General features: G+C 36.5%; 1 protein-coding gene across 1 annotated transcript; it reads left to right on the top strand.

Moving 5' to 3' along the window:
* The first annotated feature begins 15,537 nt into the window (after nt 1-15,537).
* On the top strand, nt 15,538-17,397 carry LOC140176290 (uncharacterized). Its single transcript, XM_072206235.1, has 3 exons — nt 15,538-16,150; nt 16,478-16,783; nt 16,997-17,397. The coding sequence occupies exons 1-3, from the start codon at nt 15,538-15,540 to the stop codon at nt 17,395-17,397; spliced, it is 1,320 nt and encodes a 439-aa protein (XP_072062336.1).
* Nucleotides 17,398-23,735: the final 6,338 nt, after the last annotated feature.

Below are 23,735 nucleotides of genomic sequence, written 5' to 3'. Positions count from 1 at the left end.
TACGGCGGTTGATTCCGATCCTTAGTCTAATTTTATATTCCAAGTATCCAACGTAACAATATAAAAGGTAAATCTCTTGCATATGTTAACTTAGTTCAAAGTTTTTTATTGGTATATATATGACTTGTAATCTCGTAATTTCGGAGTGTAAAAAATGTCATTTCATCGTAAAGCAGAAAATTTCCCATATACACTTGGGTGGGTTCGTTGCATGTGTCGGTATATGTCCTCTTCTGACAACAAATGTTGGGTTTGGAATCAAAGATAAACATATATGGTGTATACCATAGACGTCTGGATGAATGTTAATAATCTTATCTATACTCCCCTAAAATACGTATTTAGATTATAGGGTTTATAGCATAAATTATATCAAATGAAACATATTTTGAGGTATACTTCGTCGTCTACTTATGACCACACATGTGTTCTCATTTATTAGCACGGTTGATGCACAGGTTAACAATCACGTTAAAATTAAATTCTGATATGAAATAGTTTTAATAAAAAAGCTTTAGTTTATCTAAAAGTTTGCTCATATATAAATATAGGAAAATTTTCAAGTGTGCTGTAATACCGGTGTTTCAGTGATTTTTAACCGTTGATCTTAATTATAAAAAATATATATAATATATATAATTAAAATTAACGGTTAAAAATCACTGATACACTGGTATGACGGTACACTTGAAAATCTTTCATAAATATATAGATAGATTTTATTATGTCTATATTTATAGTATTTATAAAGACGGGTATAAAATGATATCAAAATTATTTTTTTTTATTTTAGTTATAGTTTATTAATAATATTTTAAAAATATATTTTTAAATAATAAAAAATATTTTAATTTTAACCATATTTTTTAAAATATTATAATTACCGTAATCAGAAAAATATAAATAGGTGAACACTCACATGCAGTTGTCTTCAATATAAAGTTTATAGTTAAAAATTATTAGGAGATAATTTAATCAAACTTATCAAATCATCTAACGATATTTATATATCAATTTTATATGAAGACAATAACTGAATGCAAATTTTCACCGTATAAATATACTAAAATGATATATATGTGTATATATATGTTTGTATTTTAAAACAATATATGTTCATAATAATTAAAAGGGAGCAAGGCCGGCAGAAACAAGGTCCTCCGACCTTTATGTGGTTACGTGCGCACTATATATAATATAGAGCACAAAATATTCCTACTTTTTACAAATAAACTAGACCATAAAAATCTGTTTAATCGGTTGGCCCTTATTATTGTAACCCTAATTTATCTTGTACTAGGTTGGGCACAGATTACACGTGACGTCTTTTTCTTTCAAAAATAGTATACAATAGTTGAAATCAGAATGAGATGATTTCAAGTGTACCGTTATACCGGTATATCAGTAATTTTTAACTGTTGATCTTAATTATATATATTATATATATTTTTTATAATTAAAATCAACGGTTAAAAATTACTGAAACACCGATATGACGGCATACTTGAAAATTTTCCTTAATTATTTATCAAAAGATGATGAATAATGTGAAAGTACATATACTTGGATAGAACGCATGGACATACATACATACATATATACATACATACGATCATGATGTAATGGTAAAAGACAGGATTGAGATTAAAGAATGAGAGAGAAGAGAATAATATGTAATATTTAAGCGAAAAGAAAGCAAGAGTTGGGTTTGTCGAGATTGAGAAGAGAAAAAGGCACCGTGGTGTCGTGTTCTGCCAAGCTTTACAACTTTATACAAAAATCTTGTCGTATTGCTATTGTCGTATCGGCCACTTTAGAATGAGAAAAAAAAGTCCTCAACGACTCTCTCTTTCTATTTTATTATTGTCCCTTCTTTTGTTCGCTACATATAAATTTCCTTGTCCTTAATCACCTCATCATTTCATTCTTCTTAATTATATTCTTAGCTAGCTACACCTCCTTAGCTTCATCCAACTACTATCTGTCCTTTCTACTAAGTTTATTCTTACACTAAATTATTTCATTTTCTTATTATTCATATGAATAAGAAATTAAACATAGTTTATTTGACTCTAGGAAAAGGAGATATATTCGGAGAAATATTTTTATTTTGCATATAACTTTTCATATATGTGACCCTAAATGAAACTTCATTATTCAATGAGTGACATCTTGCTAGCTACCTTGGTAAGTTTATTAACTTGTGATCCGTTTTTTGTAGTTCGATCACCAAAACTTATAAATCGGCAAAATTCAAAAATGGTAGGAAAGTACAGGATTTGGATTCAATCCTAATCTTACTTATGAATTGAGGTTTTTATATAAATTTAATCTTATTTTATCTACGAATTAAAAATATCTCAATCCTAACCTTATTCATTTTTAATCCGTAGATATCTGATTCTACTTGCCGTTACAAAAAAGATGTAATATTATTATGGAAAAGTATGAGGAGCCAATGGAATACTTGTACAATATGTACAATGGAGGTTTATGGATTATTAGAGATATAATTATTAGTGTTACTTTTTTCCATCAGCTGAAGCTTTTGGGATGAGTGGTATCATAATATGGTATATTTAATCTTTTGGGAAGATATTTATTATCCCTAGTACTCGGATGATTATTCTAAATAGTACGGGGATGTTCATTTTGTAACTCAATAACCCATTATACACAGTACAAATAGAAATGACTTAAAAAAAAAAAAAGAAAAAAGAATACAATAGAAATGACAAGAACATTTACCTCTTACTCATTCTTTGTTTTTTCTCTTAAAAACTTGGCATAAAAATTTTGAAGAGAGAAACGAAAATAAGGAACACCTTCACCCAATTTTTACAAAATTCCTATCTCTAACAGTTACCAAAACGGGCGTCCATGATTAAAAAACCCTTCAGATACAAATTAATCTAGGCCATTGATGAAAGCAACCCATTTACACGTGTTTTGAAACTGCCATCATGATATGCTTAGGACATTTATTATCACCTCTTTCTTTCAAATCAATATCTTCAAATAAAATTTCTCCGTATTTTCCTATTTTATATTTTTACTTTTAATTTTTATTATTATTAGCACACTATTCTTTCAGTTGGTATAAAATATTTTATCTTATAAATTAGATTGAGTTTGGAGGCTACTTATATGGTCAATTTATAGGTGAAAAATCTTTTAAACTTAATCTATTTCATTAAAAAAAATACCACAAATCAAGTCTAGAGATTATGATCCGTTACTTATAGCTCAACCATCAAAATCTATAAATAGCAAAATTCAAACACAGGTCAACATATTTTTTAACATATTTTACTTCCTATTACTTTGATAAATACGAATATCTGTTAAAAAAGAATAATCAAAACTAATTTGAAAAAAAAAAATCATAGAATGATATGCATAATTTACCTAAAGAATAGGACAATAAAAGTAACTATTTAGAACACGTTCACTTATAATTCATACTCTATAAAATACAAAATTTTAAGTATAAAAAAAATACATTATTCATTTTGAATATACGCTATACTACTTATCTTTCTTATTTATTTTGGAGTGCCTTTGTAAATATTCACTGTATGTGGCCAGTTCTCTTGGAGTCGATCTATCATTCTTCTATCTTAAGCGACGAAGACGACCTTAACCCTGAATAGAACGAGTTATACCTCTCACAAAACTCACTATGCAAAAATAACTTTTGCATCTGCGACTCAATTATAAACCCCATGATCACGTTTCTTATAAAATTTGATAAACTAAAAGAAGAAAAAGTGAATCACTTTTAAAACTTAGTATTGTATACAAAAGCAGCTTGAAAAAAGTAGGTGGCCTGGTAAAGCTAACTCAGTGGTGTTGTTATTGAATTGCGAATTACACCTTTCTGCATGTCTATCTGAATTCGATCCGTTCATCGCGCACGCTTCTGCAAAAAGGAGCAACAATAAACCAAACTATCCTTCTAAGTTCGAAAAAGATTCATTCACTTTTATATAGATTATATTTGAATTAGATTACCAGAATCCGAGGTATACGCGGGTTCATAAGTCTATTTATATGAACAAACGCCAATTCATTAATCTAATGAAAGACAAATAGACGCAATTAAGTATATTTATATATAGTCGTTATGCATGAGTGACATTATGCTCTTTATTTTGTGTAGACAGTTAAAACTGTTAGAGAACATGATGTATGAATTGAATATATATATATATATATATATATATATATATATATATATATATATATATATATATATATATATATATATATATAACAAAATCAGTTATTAAAATTAATTATTAGTATAAAATACATATTAGAATATAAATATACATTAAAAATAAATTAAACTATACATATATTTATATACAAATACATTGATAACTAATTTTAATTGTTAATTTTAGTATATGAATAATATTTTATATACGTGTGTGTGAAATTTTTAACATATCTTCTCATAAATAAAAGATTAATTACTTAATTATCTTCTATAACTTATTTAATAATTATAGGAGTGTTAGTACAAAATTCGACCTATAAAGCAATTTGATTATGATTTATAAAATGTCAAAATATGGTACGGATACTTGGCCATAAGGGATATTTTAACTATAATTAAAAGATAATCGAGGTCAAAATTTTGAAGGAGGTGGAGAAATAGGATCGAGATCAGAATGCACCATGTGGTAAATAATGCGGATGGTAGGGTATGATGCAACTGACTTTTATAATGACTTTAAAAAAAAGAAATAAAAGTACTGTAATGGAAAAAGGTTCTGCAGCTCTTCAATGAAACAGTACAGAAATAAATTATTAAAAGGTAGTCATTGTAAAAGTAAGCAAAAGATAATAAAGCGGTATAATAATCGAGGAGAATTGCAGGATAGCTTCCAAGATTCAGCAATGTCCTGGGAAAGGGAGAAAGAAAAATCAGAATGATTTCAGAGAAGGTACAGAGAGGTTCAGAGAGAATCGGAGAAAGTAAGAGAGAGATGACCAATTACCACAAGTTCGTTACGCAACAAACTCCTCCAGCCTCCTATTAAAAGTTCTTTCCCTCTTGTCTTTTCTCACTTCCTGAATTGGTGAATTTTGCGCCATCTGTCCACTCTGCATAACTAACTCCTTTTCTTCATTGAGTGCCAGCTGCTCATCCTCATTATTGGAGACTAATTCATCATTAATTCCCCTTGTCGTAGCTTTATTTTTTTCCCTTACATTACCCTCCCTATTAACATCAACCTTGCCCTCAAAGTTGAATTGAGGATGCATCCTGAGGAATTCACTAGCCAATTCCCAAGTGAATTCAGCCGTTGTACCTTGTCCCCATTGCATTTTCAACTGCTGTTTCTCAGTGCCATTCTGCAGAATTGTTCTGTGATCCACTACAGCTTCAGCCTGTAAAATTGGTCCTTGCTCTGTAGTTTGCAGGGGAAGTGGTAAATACTGTTGTTGTTGGTCACCGCGAAACTTTTTTAACACAGAGATGTGAAAGGTGTTGTGAATTCTAGCATGGGCAGGAAACTCAAGCTTATAAGCTACTAAACTCAGCTTCTGACAGATTTTAAATGGCCCAAAATATTTCATACCCAGCTTCTGGTGTTTTCTCAAAGCTGCGGAATGCTGGCGATATGGTTGCAACTTAACTAACACCAATTCACCTTCTGCCAACTCCAAATCCCTTCGATTTCTATCTGCATATGTCTTCATAAATTACTGTGATCTAGTCATATTAGTCTTTAGTTGTTCCAACAGTTTGTCGTGCGCTATCAGCAACTCTTGTAACGAAGATTCATCCAGTGGGGAAAGGTCGTAGCGAATAAGAAAGGGGGGTCCCTACCAAATAGAGCTTTATAAGGAGACATCTTTATGCTTCTGTGAAAAGAAGTATTGTACCAATACTGTGCCCACAGAAGCATCTCAAACCATTTCCGTGGATTGTCAAAACAATAGCACCTCAAGTACATCTCTAGAGTCTTGTTAAGCACCTCACTTTGACCATCGGTCTCAGGATGATATGCAGAACTCATCGCTAAGGTTGTGCCTTGCAGCTTGAACAATTGTTGCCAAAACTTGCTAATAAAGACCTTATCCCGATCGGAGACGATGGATTTAGGGAACCCATGCAACTTAACCACATTAGTGACAAAAACCTCTGCTACAATACGACTGTTAAAGTCATGTTTCAAAGGCAGGAAGTGGGCAAACTTGGTGAGTCTATCTATGACTACCATGATAACAGAGAATCCATGTGATGGAGGTAGGGCAGTAATAAAATCCATACAAATATCATCCCACACTTAAGCAGGGACTGGTAAAAGCTTCAGCAACCCTGCAAGCAATTTAGTTTCATTTTTTGCTTGCTGACAAATGGAACAGCACATAACATAGTTCTTGATATCCTTCTGCATATTGGGCCAATAAAAATTAGAGCAAATACGCTCCACTGTCTTTGCAATGCCCGAATGACCACCAATGGAGCTATCATGGTACTCCTTTAAAATAATGTTTTTCATGTTACTCTTAGAGGGTACAACCACTCTATTTCGCCATAAAAGAATCCCATTTCGACAACTGTAGTTGCTGTCCTGCATGCTGCTATTAAGGCACCTTTGCTTAATGGAATTCCAATGTTCATCTTGCTCAATATCATTTTGTAAGAGTTGCAGCCACTCTAATTTCGGGGACGACCAAGCAGCAAAGAAACTTCGAGAAAGCGCATCAGCAGCAACATTCTCTTTGCCCGGTGTGTACTGAATTTCGAAATCATAACCAAGTAATTTGTGCAACCATTTCTGCTCTTCAGGTGTGTGTAAATTCTGGGTCAATAATGCCTTAAGGCTTTGCTGATCTGTTTTGATAATGAATCGCTTACCCAACAGGTAGTGCCGGAACTTGGCTACGGTCTCTGTGATCGCATAAAATTCTCTAGTATACGCTGACTGACACTGCATCGTAGGACCCAATTTTTTGGAGAAATAAGCAATTGGATGCTTCCCTTGGGACAGAACTGCTCCAATCCCCACGCCTGAAGCATCACATTCAATTACAAATGGTAACAAAAAATTCGGTAGTGCCAGGACAGGTTTAGAAGTAACAGCAGCTTTGAGTTCCTGCAATGCTCTTTCAGCCTTATCACTCCACTGAAAACTGTCCTTCTTTAATAAATCAGCGAGGGGGGGCTGCCATAGAAGCGTAACCTTTGATGAATCGTCGATAATACCCCGTAAGGCCCAAGAATCCGCGTAACTACTTCAGATTCTGTGGCTTCTGCCAATCCAAGATCGCCTGCACCTTGTCCTTCTCCATATGGACACCATTACCCAAGATCGTGTGGCCTAAGTAATCCATCTCTATCACACCAAATAAACATTTTGACAACTTGGCAAATACAGTTTCCCTTTGCAGCACTTGCAATACTGTCTCAAGGTGCTGGAGATGAGAATTCTAGGAAGGACTATAAACAAGAATATCATCGAAAAACACTAAAACAAACTTCCGCAAGTAAGGGCGGAAAATGTCATTCATTAGGCTTTGAAATGTAGCTGGCGCATTCGTCAATCCAAATGGCATTACTAGCCATTCATAGTGCCCTTGGTGGGTCCTAAATGCCGTCTTGTGTCTATCCGCAGGATGCACCAAGATTTGATGATAACCAAACCTTAAGTCCAATTTAGAAAACACAGTAGCACCAAACAGTTCATCCAAGAGTTCATCAACAGTTGGTATCAGAAAGCAGTCCTTATAGTGATGTTATTCAAAGCCCTATAATTCGTACAAAATCGCCAAGTTCCATCTTTCTTTTTAACTAATAATATCGGAGAAGAAAAAGGACTCTTACTAGGTCGAATGATGTTGTCATCCAACATTTGCCGCACCATCTCTTCAATTTAGGCCTTTTGACTGTGTGGGTAGCGATATGAACGAACTTTAACTGGAGTGGCTCCTGCAACTAGAGGAATGCAATTATCGTGGTCCCTCAGCGGTGATAGGCCAGTAGGTTGAGCAAACACCTTCGAATAAGACTGCAGTAATGCAGCCAAATCTGGCCTGATATCCTGGGGTAGTTGCATAGAATCACCACCTGCAGCAGTTGTCTTATGAACTTGAATGGTAAATGCTTCAGCAATTGCATTGGTGTGGACCATTCGCTTAATATGATGGAATTGATCCAGAGCTGGCATGTGAGATTTGTCCCCAAAAACTGTCACAAACTTTCCATCATGAAGAAACCTGATAAATAAAGAATCATAGTCGACGATATGGGCCTTTAATGTTTTTAAACAAGTCGTTCCAATAACCAAATCACCCCTGGCAACATGTAGTACATAAACTTCAGGAATATCCACCTTAATCCCTTGCATTGTTACCTCCAAAGTAGGAATACACCCCTCTACTGTCATCATATCAAAATTACCCACCATAACTCTAAACCCAGGTGCTGGTTGCACTGGTAAGTTCAAAAATTGGGCGATTCTGGGTTGTATGAAACTGTCGGAACTCCCACCATCAATCAAAGCTTGGATTTCCACCCCATTAATGAATGCTTTGATGCGAATGGTAACGGGGCCAGAATTGCCATTCATTGCATTGTAAGACAGATGGTGATCAACCACCTGCTAATCCAATTGTGGCAACAACTCTCGAACTGTAGCAATAGCAGTCGTAGGTTCCTCTATAGCCTATTCCTCATCCTCCTCCAGCTGAAGCAACATCAAATGCTTATGTGGGCATTTGTGGCCAGGAAAATATTTTTCATCACACCAATAGCACAGACCTTTATCACGTCTATTTTGAATCTCAGCTGAGGTTAGGGGTGTTCACATCCAAACCGGTCCAAAAAAAACTGCAAAATTGCACCGATCCAAACTGAAAACCGTTTTAAACCGCTCAATTTTGGATTTTTTTGGATTTTGGATCAGTTTTATTGCGGTTCGGTTCGGTTTGCAGTTCCACTCTGCACAACCGAACCGAACCGTATATAATAATAATAATAATAATAATAATAATAATAATAATAATAATAATAATAATAATACCCAATTACCCATATGGCATAGTGGCATACGGCCATACAGCGGCAACCCATACTCCCTTAGGCCTTAGTTCCTTAGTCCATTTTCCTTAATTTCCCCCCACCAAGCCCAGACCCAATCACCCATAGCGCTGCATTGCACACACTCATTCAATCATTCCCCATTTTCCCTTTCCCACAAAGAAACACAAACCCTAACAGCATCACCTAAAGAAAGAAACCCAACTCAGTACTCACAACACTTCACTCTCACTCACTCTCAGATTCTCAGTCTCTCACCGTATCTCAGCGTCACAGACTCACACACACCTCAGACCTCACTCACTCTCACCATCACATGCCAAGTTGCCGACGCCATCCGCCGCTCCTGTTCGACATCGTTGCCGCCTCCTCTTCTCGGTGAGTTTTTATTTTTATTTTTTTATATGATGATCAACATTATATGTGTCTTTGATGTTCAAACCATAGTTGTAATAATAATATCTACGAACCACCACCAACTCTATTTTCTTGATGACATTTTTATTAAAAATAAAAAGAAACAGTTTTTCTTCTCTATTTCTGTTAATGTATTGAATTTGAAGTCAATCTGTTCTTTTTACTTTGACAATCTATTATGTTAAATTTGTTATTTTTGACAATCTATTATTGTTATCTTTGAGAATCTGTTATATTAAATTTTTTGTTGTACTTTTGCAGATTTTATATTTGTTCAGTTGATTTTAACTTTTAATTTGAAGGTCAACAATGTCAGCTTCATATCCTGAGGTAATATTCTTATTTTGGAATGTTTATGTTAGTAACAATTCAATATGTTGATTATTTGAAAAAATATTAAAATAACATAAACTGATTTTGGTTATCACAGGATGTTCAAAGCAGTGACCCAGGATTTACTAGTGCTACTTCGTCCACTATTCTTATTTTCTAGCTATGCCGGTGTCAACGGTTGCTTCTGAATCTGCCTTTAGCACTGGAGGTAGAGTGCTTAATCAATATAGAAGCTCTCTTACCCCAAAAACTGTTGAAGCTTTGATTTGTGCACAAAATTGATTTCGAGCCAATTCATTGCCAATTCACCTTGAGGAGTCTTTTGAAGACTTTGTTATGTTGTTATGTTTTCTCAGCTTGGAGTTTTTTATGTTATGTTTTTATTAAGACTTTGTTATGTTATTTAATTTTATGTTGTTGAGACTTGTTTAGTTATTTTTATGTTGAATAATTGTTATTCAAGACTTGCTGTTGGATAATTGGATTGTTCGATATTTGGACATGTTGCTTTATAATGTTTTATGGAATTTACGTTTTATTACGATGTTGGATTGTTGGACAGGTTATCAACTCTATAAATTAAGTTATTATTTTTTATATTTAAAAAACTTCGGTTCCAAACCGATCCAAATCGCTTGTAATCGGATCGGATCAGATTGGATTTCCAAATAAAGTCCATCCAATCCAAACCGCACCGCACATAAATTAAACGTTCGGATCGGATGACTTTTTTCTCTTAAAACCGATCCAAACCGCACCGCGAACACCCCTAGCTGAGGTGAGTCACTTGACTTGGTTACGATTGGGGTTTGGTAGAGTTCTCAGAGGCGGTGTAGGTAATAGAGGTGGTAAAGGTTGTCTGGGTGGGGTTCTGTTGGAGTTTTGTGGTTGGAGTGGCGGACAAGAGATTGATGGACCATGTGATGGTTTAGTGTTGGTGGCAAATTTATCCTCGTAGAGGCGAGCTAAACTGATAGCTCTCATTAATGAAGGAGGGCACTGTGCTTTAACTTCTCGTCGCACATCAAGTTTCATCCCATTGATGAAGCAGTCCCGTAGGGCATCCGGGGGCTCGACGTTGGTGCGATTTGCCAGAGCCACAAATTCATAATAGTATTCAGTAACCGAGCCACTCTGTTGTAGCTTAAACAAAATCTCGCGAGGAGATTCGAACATAGAAGGCCCAAACTCAATTTCAATCGCTCGTTTCAGCTGATTCCAAGAGCGAAATGGCGTGGTACGTTGTGACATTTGAAACCAAGGTATCACCATCCCTGACATGTGAATCGTGGCAATCCCGATTTGTTCCTCCTTTGGCACACGATAAAATTCAAAGTACTGATCAACAAAGAATATCCATCCCAATGCGTCTGTGCCATCGAACTTGGGAAGATCAAAGTTCACCCTACGATGCGGTTGCGCATTCCGAGTATGTTCATAACTCGAGCTCGACCCATGAGGCGGATGCTGATGCATAGAGGATTCCTGGTTAATGAGTTGTGCGATGGAGGCCTGGATAGCATCGAACTTGGAGTCAGACAACTCAGTAACGCGGGCTCGCTTCGCACGGTTTTCATCTATCACATCCTCTAACATCTGAAATAATTTTTTTATGTCAGCCTCCATGCCCTTCATATGTGTGTTATCCGCGACTGCCATGGTCAAAGCACCAAATAGTAGGGTATGATGCAACTGACTTTTATAATGACTTAAAAAAAAGAAATGAAAGTACTGTAATGGAAAAGGGTTATGCAGCTCTTCAATGAAACAGGACATAAAGGAATTATTAAAAGGTAGTCATTGTAAAAGTAAGCAAAAGATAATAAAGCGGTATAATAATCGAGGAGAATCGCAGGATAGCTTCCAAGATTCAGCAATGTCCTGGGAAAGGGAGAAAGAAAAATCAGAATGATTTTAGAGAAGGTACAGAGAGGTTCAGAGAGAATCGGAGAAAGTAAGAGAGAGATGACCAATTACCACAAGTTTGTTACGCAACAAACTCCTCCAGCCTCCTATTAAAAGTTCTTTCCCTCTTTCCTTTTCTCACTTCCTGAATTAGTGGATTTTGCGCCATCTGTCCACTTTGCATAACTAACTCCTTTTCTTCATTGAGTGCCAGCTGCTCCTCATTATTGGAGACTAATTCATCATTAATTCCCCTAATTGTCGTAGCTTTATTTTTCTCCCTTACAGCGGACACAATATGAGAACGTGGAACTTAAAGGACCAGGCAAGATAAGACATAGAGGTGTCACTATCACAATAAAGATTCTTTAGAGTCAAGACAAGGTCATGACCTGAGAAAAATGAGGAACCAGGTCGTGGTCAGATTGTTCAGGAGCAAGTCCATTCTTGCAACCTATAAATAAGATAAAATAAAAAAGACTCAGGAACTTCAATCAACAACCCTAAATCATCACACAAATTCATAACAATTCTCAGTCTCATCAGTAACATAACAGAAGAGCATGGAGTGCAAGTGCATATGAGTGTTAGAAGTTAACTTCTAATTTATTTCCTTTTGTTTTATATTTAATCCATTTTCTTTCGTGTCTTTATATTTTGTGTTGTTATTTTATTCTCCTTGAAACTCAAGTTTTACACTATCATTTATTCAAAACTTTTTTTTTACTTATTCATTTACTTGCGGTCCTTTATTCATCATAAATTTACCACTAGTATTTTGACATAATTTACTTCAACATTTTTATTAAGTAATTCTTGGGTTAAGTTCACTCTTTTTTAGAAGAGTCGTATCTGCTCTCCAAACTAAAATTTTGATACAAGTTTGAATCGACAATCGGTTAAAATCACCAAAAATCGGCTGAAAGAAGGGTATATTATCATTATGATCCGTTACCTAAGACTGGCCCACCACAACAAACTCAGAATCAGATCCCACTAAATGAGATAACTTCCCACATAAATCTCTCCAACTAAACCACTAAACACCGCAACATCATCAAAAGACTCAGTCAAGATAACACGAATAACCGCTCCATTGAAAGCTCAATATATACCGATGACCAACAAAGTCACAGGTACACATTTTGTGCTATTCTAGTTCTGAATACACTCAAACCCTTACTTACTTGAGCGTTGGAGTCCCTTTCCAGGTCTCCAACGCCGCCGCCCTCACAAAGAGACGACGTTCCTCACCTTCACACTCCAATGAAAGCTATTTCATGTATTGGCAGAACGAGCTATACCTCGGAGATATCTTCCACACAGGAACATTTGGCACCCACCGTGGGCCCAATTTTCTAACCCCACTACTTTTTTCATTTTCTGTGCTTTCCTCTCTTCTTTTCCTTGCAGGTCACAGCACATGGCGGACGCTCACAGCCATGCTCCTTCAAATCCTAATTCGGCCGAGCTGTTGGCCATCAATGAAGCACTCACGGTAGAGAATCTTAAAATGGCCGAACTCTTACGTCAAAAACAGACCAGTCAAAGTAAAAGAGGGGAGCAAAAGAACGCTAAAAACAAAGATGACAATGATGAACACACATTGGAGGCGAAGCACACTATACCTAATCCCTCGAAAACAACCACCAAAATAACCAACCCCTTCACGAAGGAAATCATGAGCTTTGAGATACCCAAAAACTTCATCCTACCAACAACTCTAAAACCCTATGTAGGAATAGGTGACCCAAACATCCATGTCACAAAATTCTATACAATGATGTTTATGAATAAAGAATACGACCCAATCTTATGCCGAACTTTTCCCAACTTCCTAGATGGAGTTGCCTTGATTTGGTTCTCCAACCTCCCAGAAGGCTCCATCTCGAACTTCGATGAATTGGCCGACCAATTTGTCAACCACTTCACCGCATCCAAAATATACGTGCACAATTCCAACTACCTGAGCACTATAAATCAAGGGCCGCATGAAAACCTGAAGGACTACATGACCAGATTCGCTGAAGCGACCAATGAAATACCCAACCTAAACCCAGAAGTCCACCTTCACGCCCTGAAAAGTGGCCTCTGTCCCGGAAAATTCTAGGAGACCGTAGTCGTAACAAAACCAAAAACCCTGGCCAAATTCTGAGAAAAGGTAACAACTCAAATTGAGATTGAAGAATTCCGAACACTTCAAAGAGCGGAGAAGCCCGCCTTGAACAAAGAAGACGAGAGGCAGAACAAACACCCGAATAGCAGGACAGACCAGAGATCATTCAAACTTACTCCTAAGTTCGACAGCTATACTCCCCTCAATGCCAAGAGAGAAAACATCATCAGAGACATCCTACACTTGAAACTTATCAAACCCCCGAACAAAGCGGGCACATACCAGGACCAGTGATATGTAGACAAGTACAAAATTGCAACTTTCATCAGAAATATGGACATACAACAGATGACTGCGCTATAGCAAAAGACCTTCTTGAAAAACTAGCCCGACAAGGCCTACTAGACAAATACATCGATACCCGGGAAAGAAAGCGGAATACAGACGACCTCAGCCAACACTCAAAAACAACCGACAATCCCCGAGATAAGGGGGAAAATGTAGATGAAGATGCTAATCCACCCCGTAGAATAATAAATTGTATTTCTGGTGGTTTTGGAGGAGGATGATGCACGAGCTCGGCTAGAAAGAGATCCTACCGAGCTATGATGTCAGTGACGGGATCAACCTCGTCTCAACCCGTCAGCCCACACAAACTAGAGATCTCATTTCTTCCCAAGGACTAATGGAACCAGAAAGTAGCACAGGTTGGAGAGCCATTGGTCAAGAGAATCCAAATGGATCCAGGGAGTAGCACAGACGTACTATTCTACTCAACATTTCAGAAAATGAAGCTAAGTGACAAATCCCTCCAACCATCATCCGGGGAACTGGTAGGTTTCTCAGGTGAGCGGGTTCCTATCCGAGGTTATATCTGGTTACAACCCACACTTGGAAACTATCTTGACTGTAACACTATAGACATACAATATCTAGTTGTTGATTGTAGAAGTCCTTACAACATAATTCTAGGCAGACCTTCTTTGAATGCTTTCAATGCCATTATTTCCACTGTGCACTTGTGTGTTAAGTTCCTTTCGCAGGAAAATAAGGTCGTAACAATTCATGGAGACCAGAGAGAAGCCAGGCAGTGCTATAATGCCATCCTAAGGGCCAAATACTCAAGACAGTCTGAGCAACAGTATGTCCAAGCAGTATATAACTCGGAACAATTACTTCCGTTGGCCGACTTAGATCCTCAGACCAACCATCAAGAACGACCGATGCCTACAGATGACCTCACAAAGGTTCAAATAACAGCCGAGGAAAGCAAATATACATACCTCGGCAATGCACTGGAAAATGAAGTACGCTAACAACTGGCCGAGCTATTAAGGCAAAACGTCGATCTATTTTCATTGACTCCGGTAGACATGCCAGGAATAGATCCCAACATCATCTGTCACAAGTTGGCAGTCATTATGTCTATCCGACCTATAGCTCAGAAAAAAAAGACATCTCGGCACGGATAAAAGGGCAGCTTCCTTAGAGGAAACTCGGAAGCTCCTCAACGCTGGATTCATAAGAGAGCTCAGATACTCTACCTGGTTAGTCAACGTGGTAATGGTAAAAAAAAAACAACGGTAAGTGGAGGATGTGTGTGGACTACACAGACCTTAATAAGGTCTGTCCAAAGAACGGATACCCCCTCCCATGCAATGATAAACTAGTTGACAGCTCTTCCAGTTTCCAATGTTTAAACTTTATGGATGCCTATTCTGGTTATAACCAAATACTATTGTATTCAGCCGACCAGGATAAGACTGCTTTTATTATTGACAATGAAAATTTCTGTTATAAGGTTATGCCATTCGGACTCAAAAATGCAGGTGCAACATATCAAAGACTCATGGACAAGATCTTTTCAAACCAAATTGGCCGTAACATAGAGGTCTATGTTGATGACATGGTGGAAAAGACACTGCATGCAGCAAACCACATCAATGACTTAAAGGAAATATTCCAACACCTTCGAATATACAACATGAAACTAAATTCTGAGAAATGCGCTTTTCAAGTGCAAAGGGAAAAATTCCTCGGCTTCATACTCACGTGCCGAGGTATTGAAGCCAACCCTGACAAATGTCAGGCAATTCTAAACATGAGAAGCCCAAAGACGGTCAAAGAGGTCCAACAATTAACTGGTCGGCTAGCAGCATTAGCCAGGTTTTTACCATGTGTAGCTCACCGATCACGTCACTTCTTCAAGCCCTTGGGCAAACAAGAAAGATTCGAATGGACCAAGGAGTGCGAGGAAGCATTCACCGAGCTCAAGACAATACTATCAGAGCCACCCATACTTCAAACACCAGAGTTAGGTAAAACGTTATATCTATACTTATCTGTTACTAATCATGCTATTAGTTCTGTCTTGGTAACAGAAACAAGAAAACAACAACACTCAGTATACTTCGTCAGCAAATCCCTCCAACATCCCGAGGTTAGATATCCAAAACTAGAAAAGCTTGCTCTGACCTTAGTAACAACGGCCAGACGTTTGTGACATTACTTCCAGAGTCATACCATCATTGTCAGAACAGAACAACCCCTCCGAAAAATTTTGACGAAGCCAGAGCTTGCTGGAAGATTAATCAAATGGTCAATTGAACTATCTGAATACGACATCCAATACCAATCGTGAGGAGCCTTGAAGTCCCAAGCACTGGTAGACTTCGTTGCAGAGATCACGGTAGACGAGCCTGGTCCGACCGCAAATACTTGGACGCTATACGTTGACGAAGCCTCAAACAACAAGGGCTCAGGAGCAGGGATATTACTTGAAGACGAGAAAGAGACAGCCCTAGAACAATCTATACAATTTACCTTCCATGCTAGCAACAATCAAGGAGAGTATGAAGCACTCATAGCAGGATTAAGGCTAGCCCACACAATAGGTGTAACACAACTAAGCGTCAAATATGACTCTTTACACGTGTTGCAGCAGGTAACAGGTAACTTTCAGGTAAAAGATCCACTGTTGAAAAAGTATAGTGCAATTGTTAATGATCTTGTCAATGGTTTTCAAAAATTTGAAATTTTTCATATACCTCGGGAACAAAATGATAGGGCAGATATCCTTTCAAAATTGGCAACAACCAGAAGTCAAACTAAAAAACCTATATTATCTCAACTAACACTTAATGAACCTAGTGTTATGCTAACAGAAATGTCAAGTATTTCACAGGAAGAAGACTGGCGAACGCGTTTTATACGTTATTTACAAACAGGTGACATACCTAATGGCATTCAAAATGAAAGGAAGTTCAAAAGAAGAGCAAGTTTCTACACACTGTTCGGTTCCGAGCTATACAAGCGAGGTTTCACAAGGCCTCTTCTTAAATGCCTAAACACGGCAGATGCTAAGTTAGCAATGGACGAAGTTCACGAAGGTGTCTCTGGAACCCACATAGGAGGACGAAGTTTAGCTTCCAAAATCTTCGAGCCGGTTACTATTGGCCGACGTTACAACAAGATTGCATATATAAGGTTCAACACTGTGACCATTGCCAACGTCATTTTCCAATCATCCACAACCCAGCCGAACAGTTGCATTCATCATAGGTAAGATGGCCCTTCAACAAATGGGAGGCTAGACATCCTCGGACCCTTTCCTCCAGCACCAGGGCAGGTTAAATTTTTAATTATTGCTATTGATTATTTTACAAAATGGATAGAGGCAATCCCATTAGCAAAAATAACTTTCAAAAAATGATATCTTTTGTATGGAAAAACATACTTTGCAGATATGATATTCCTCATTCCATTATAACCGACAATGGTAGACAATTCATAGACCAAAAGTTTACCACTTTCTTACAAAATTTCAAAATAGTTCAACAATTCTCATCTGTAGAACACCCACAAACTAATGGTTTAGCTGAGGCTGCCAATAAGATTATCCTGCAGGAACTCAGGAAAAAACTCGAAGACTCCAAAAGAGAATGGGCCGAGCTCATCCCAAAAGTCCTATGGGGTTATAATACAACAGAGCAATCATCAACAAAAAAAACTCCTTTCAGGCTGGTATACGGATGTGATGTCATGCTGCCTGTTGAAATCTCACTACAATCTCCCAGAACCGAGAATATCAATGATGCGACAACATCAAAAGCAGAAGAACCGAGCTTGACCTGGTCGAGGAAAATCAAAACAAGTCAACAGTATAAACCAACAATTCCAAAAGCTAACCATATCAAAACAGTCTTTTTGGCTATAAGCCAGAAATCCCAACATATGCATACATCAATACCAAAACGAATAGTAAACGAAGAAAAATATTTTTGGCTAAGTAAGCCATCAGAAAGCAAAGTGCGTCAATACAATCCTTGGCTACAAGCCATAAAATTCAAACATCATACATAAAGCAAACAATAGCAACATATAACTACTCAATTGTCCGAATTTTCACCCTCCCCTTTTCCATCATTATCTTCGTCTTCCACCAGCTCACCCTCGACAACAACCTTGCATGGATCCATTGCTGATAAATCTACCTCAGGAGCAAGAAGTCTAGCCTGCTCCACCGCCCTATCAAACCCGGCAGCGAACATTTCAAGACCATGATCCTCTTTAGCAACCTCGAGCTGTTTTTTCTCAGTACCAAGTACCACCAATCTTGCCTCTAAGGCAGCTTTATCCCCTTTAGGTTTCTTTTCAGCATTTTCAGCAGCAGTCAATTTCTCCTACAAAAAATCCAAATCAAGAGCAGATTGGAGCTTGTTACTCTTATCTAGGTTCTCCTGCATCAATTGGTCAATCGTGGCCTTGTCAAACCCATCCCGTGTGTGCTTCAGCTCCTGAGTTCAACCAATAGACATTAACCGAGCTCCTATCACCTAAAACAACAAACGACAACTCAGCCAGATCACCAAGTATCAAATATCAGAAAATACAAACACAAAACTTATACCTAAAGATACTGGCAAACACCAGTATCACCAGTATCTTGGACGAGCTTAACGTCCGCAGGGTTTTGGCAGTAAGCATCAGCCACCATAGACACAGGGAAATCCTCACTCCATAAAGAATTCAAATCTTCACCCCCCTTATAACCATGAAGAGCTTTCTGATTCCCAATGAACCTCCTCACTTGTTCCAAATCGACATCCCCCCCACCCCCCACACACCAAGCTTACCCTCAACCACGTTGAAAGTCTTTTCCTATTTCTCTTCCACCTTCTTTCGCTTAAAACTAACCTTCTTTGCAGGTTGGTCAACCTCAGCACCCTTCTCCGTCATAGTATGACTACTTGAGCCTTGTTTTTCAACGTTCTTTGTCCGAAAAAAGGCTCGCAAGCTACTAGAAGTTACCCTCGGTGCTTTCTCCACTACAAATACAAACAACAAAATATCAGACACTAAAGAAACAAACCAATACAAAATACACAAAACCGTTACCTATATATACCACCAACGCGTCTCTATCCGACTCCAACTCTAACAGTTCCACCACAGACAACAAGTCAGATGAGGATATATGGTTAACAAGGAATTCTACAACCATTTCGTTCCTATATTCCATCCTATCCATACCTAATATCTGCCTAGGTCTCGGAACCCAGAATAAAGGAAATTCCTCTAAGAAACACTCATCAACATACCATGGATAATCATTCTCAGCAACACCAACTTTTAGGAACATCGATTTGAAACCCTTATACGAAGACTTATACGAACTGAAAATCGCACGACCAGGGGCACTCGACAGATTCAACCAACGACCTCTCTTCACCCCTTTACACTGAAATAAGGCGAAAAATACCTCTAATGATGGCTCTATCTCTAAACAACCCATAAAAACCTCAAAGGCCCTAACAAACGCCCATGAATTGGGATGTAATTGCGAAGGGGCACACTTCAACTGCATCAACACCCCACACTCAAACTAAGAAAAAGGAAATCTCATACCCAATTCGACGAATACGCAACTATACATGAAGAAATGTTCAAACCCCTCGCCACGGTGATACACACGATCAACAGCATTACATTGCAAGAATTTAAGACTAATGTCACTACCACCTCCAACCCACAAAGCCGGCGAACCCAATTGAAAAATGCTACGATCATCATAAAAAACAGAATGCCATTTCTTCACTGAACCAGATACCCAGGAAAAGGAATCATTAGGGTCTCAAACAAAAACCTCTTCAACTACTTTATCTTTCTCGTCAACCGCTTGTTTTTTCCCTCGACCACTAACCCTTTTCCCCACCACAACACTTTTCCCCTTATCCATCCCTAAAATCAGTAAAAGAAAACAGAGAGGGAAGAAGAGGAAAAGAATAATTACTCACCGTTCCTGCTCATCTTCGAGAAATGCACAGAAGAAGTAAAACAGAACTGGGCAACCAAAGGTCGAGCAAAATCCACCCACTAGCCTACTAAGCATTCTCTCAGGGAGCAAGTTAAAACCTCAAACACCCACAGCGGTAGATCACAAGAGCACCTCCACAGATCAGACGGACCACGCTTGCAACCGTTACTCTTTCCAAGGCAACATTAACTACGAATGCCTTTCCCAACAGTTTCTCTTTCCTCCAAAACATTTTTTATTAAGTTACCACCAAAAACACCAATCTTGACCTATTTTTCAAAATTTCGCAACAAACAAGTCGACCTTGGGGCTCCCACAATATCTAATTCCTCCGACCTATACAAAAGCTCGACCTGTTATAGCTCGGCTCTGCAAAACAGGTCAAATTTGGGGTTATGATCCGTTACCTAAGACTGGCCACCACAACAAATTCGGAATCAGATCCCACTAAATGAGATAACTTCCCTCATAAATCTCTCTAACTAAACCACTAAATACCGCAACATCATCAAAAGACTCAGTCAAGATAACACGAATAATCGCTCAACTGAAAGCTCAATATATACTGATGACCAACAAAGTCACAGGTACACATTTCGTTCTATTCTAATTCTGAATACACTCAAACCCTTACTTACTTGAGCCTTGGAGTCCCTTTACAGTTGCCCAACGTCGCCACCCTCACAAAGAGACGACGTTCCTCACCTTCACACTCCAAGAAAAACTAGTTCAAGTATCGACAGAACGAGCTATACCTCGGAGATATCTTCCACACAGGAACACATTATAATTAACATTAATTGTATCTTTAATCTTAGTTCTAATAACTAAATAAGTCAATCATGATTTTTAAAAAGTAAAGTTTCATTTTGTAATTTTTTCTTCTTTTCAAACGATCCAAATATAAGAATGCTCTCTCGTTTGAAAGCAATAAGCAAATTACGGCAACGTAGGGCAGTTACATTGTTACGTGTTTCTGGATCCAACGCGTTCCAATTGTTGATTGATTCAAAATAGGATTAAGAAAAGTCAAAACTAAAAGCTAAATTGAAGGTGGAGAGTGGGCCAGAAGGGATGCTGCTTTTTCCAGCACAAGGTGTGATAGGAAATACCAACACACGGGTGTGCATGTCAACAACACCACTCATCCTATTTCAGAATCTACGAAAGTGCTTTTAGTCTTCATGCCTTAATCATTGCATTTTAGAACCGGGGGTGTGTACGGTGGAAGTAATTACTTGACCTAACTAAAACTACACTTTATGCATGGCTACTAAAAAGAATAATATAAGATAAAAAAAAAAAACCTATACAAAAATTTAATTTAAACAAATCCAAAAAGAATTTTTTATTTAAGAAAATATGTTAGAGATATAATTTTTTATGTATCTCTTTTTTTTTTTTGGTTGCCACGGTATTCCCAACTCGACAGGTCAAGGACTAATCTGTCGCGGATCTGAGCTCCATTTAAGGGTCTGTCGCTGGCCAATGGGTTGCTGCATGCACAAGGCGGGATTCGAACCCCCGATATTTGTTTAAGCGGACGAGTGAGCTGACCATTCGACAAACCCAAGTTGATTATTTATGTATCTCTTTATTAAGCTTAAAATTAAAAAAAAAAAAAAAGAAAATGATATCATGATACTCAAAAGGGTCCACATCCGAATCATTAGTCCAAGTCTAGATAAGGTATCCAAAGGCATAGGTTCACTTACCCGGCCCAGACCAGAATGAGCTCGGGTCCTATGATCTGGGTTCGACCTGACTTGGACAGTAAGTTTTAACTCTCCTCCCACTACTTCAGTTATTATTTTTAGAACAATAACTAATTCAACGTGAATTAATTTTTTATAAAGTAAGAGAAGAAATCACTTACTTTTATATAAGATCATCTCTATAGTTGATTAAGTTGTCATTTTTTTCTATAAATTTCAATATTTCATATATTTTTTAATTTATTTTACACTTATCTTATTTAAACTCTTGTTAACTTAAACATCTAAGTCTCTTGTAAGTATTTATATTTGTTGTCTTAGAACCGACATAAAGTCATTTCTGTCACCTTTATCACTATCTCCGATTTCATTTTCTAAAGTCTAATTATTACTCACAATCAACGATATATTTCAGAATAAAAAATATAATAAAATATAAAATACGTATTAAAAATATAAAATATGTAATAAAGTAACCTATGTATTTATACAAATACACAATAATTAATTTAGTAGTTTACTTTTTTATATAAGTTACATTTTTATATCTACCGGCGTACCATTCAATTGATTGCTTAAACAACTATGGTCTATTCATCTTGGGTAAAAACTTTAAAAACATAACCAAAATTGTTTCGAATTTTAAATTTATTCCTTAAGTACTAAGTAGTACGTTCTTTGCTGATTATATTTAGACTAAATAATTATATATTTTATGAAAAATATTACTTTAAAAGTTGCAAGGGTGCTAGTGCTAGTTTGAAAACTAATAAGGATTATATCGAATCCTCTTTTGTCCACCACAATAATACTGAAAACTTTTCATTGATTTAATAATTAATAAAATCTCAAATTTATTAGCACATACTTATTTTTTTAATAACTAAAGTTTACAGACAGTATTATTTAGTTAGTACGAAATGTTCCAAACCTGTTCATAAGCATGTTTAAACTTTTCGAATATTATTGATTGGACGCCTCACACACCTTTCTTTTTTTCTCCCCCTCTTTTGTCTTTCTTATTGTTGAGGTTTCAAGAATCCGAATCCTTCTCGTTACGCCCCCAGTTTCCCCTTCAAAAAGTTGGTTCCATGTGTCCTTCAAGGTTAATAAATAATTAAATAAATAAATAAGGCTTATTAAGTTAAAAATAAATAAAAACGGAGTAGATATCATATCATTATTCTATCCTTGCTGATATGATAAAGACCCAGAGTGTGGCAAACATAGAGAATCCTTTAATCTAAATAAGCAGTCATTATATATTGATATGTAATTATCTTTCGGTGAAAATTATAATCGAAATAATTAGTACTTTTATTCTTAATAATATGAGAAAATTCCCCTCCCCTCCCCTGCGAGATGCTAAAATGACACTCTCCTCTCCTCTATTTTATAAATGTACATTCTCCTCCCTTCTAACTTTTAAAAATCTCTTCTTTAATCCATTTTAAACTATTTGAGTTAATTAATGTTAACTTTATCCATTTTTTAAGAAAAAATAAATTATTTTTTAAAAAAAATACCCATTAACAAAAATTTTATTTTTTATTATTAAATTTTGCTTACCAAAATATTCTTTAATAAATTATTCTTTTATTGATTAAATTATATTTTTAAAAAAATTTAATAATTATATTTTTTTTTCAAAAATACCTTTTAATAATTTTTTAATTATTAAATTATAATTTTACCAAAATTTTTGTTAATAATTTTTTTATATTTTACTATTAATTTTTCGATATCTATATATATTATTTTAACATTAAATAAAAAATTTTAGTAAGATTATTTTTCAATATCAATATATATTAATTTTTATACATATTAACAGTAGTAAGATTTTTTTATTTAATATTAAAATAATATATA

This window comes from Arachis hypogaea, chromosome 11, assembly GCF_003086295.3.
Source record: "Arachis hypogaea cultivar Tifrunner chromosome 11, arahy.Tifrunner.gnm2.J5K5, whole genome shotgun sequence".
Lineage (NCBI taxonomy): Eukaryota > Viridiplantae > Streptophyta > Magnoliopsida > Fabales > Fabaceae > Arachis > Arachis hypogaea.
Note: the sequence above shows the minus strand (reverse complement) of the source record. Positions and strands in the feature narration are given on the sequence as shown.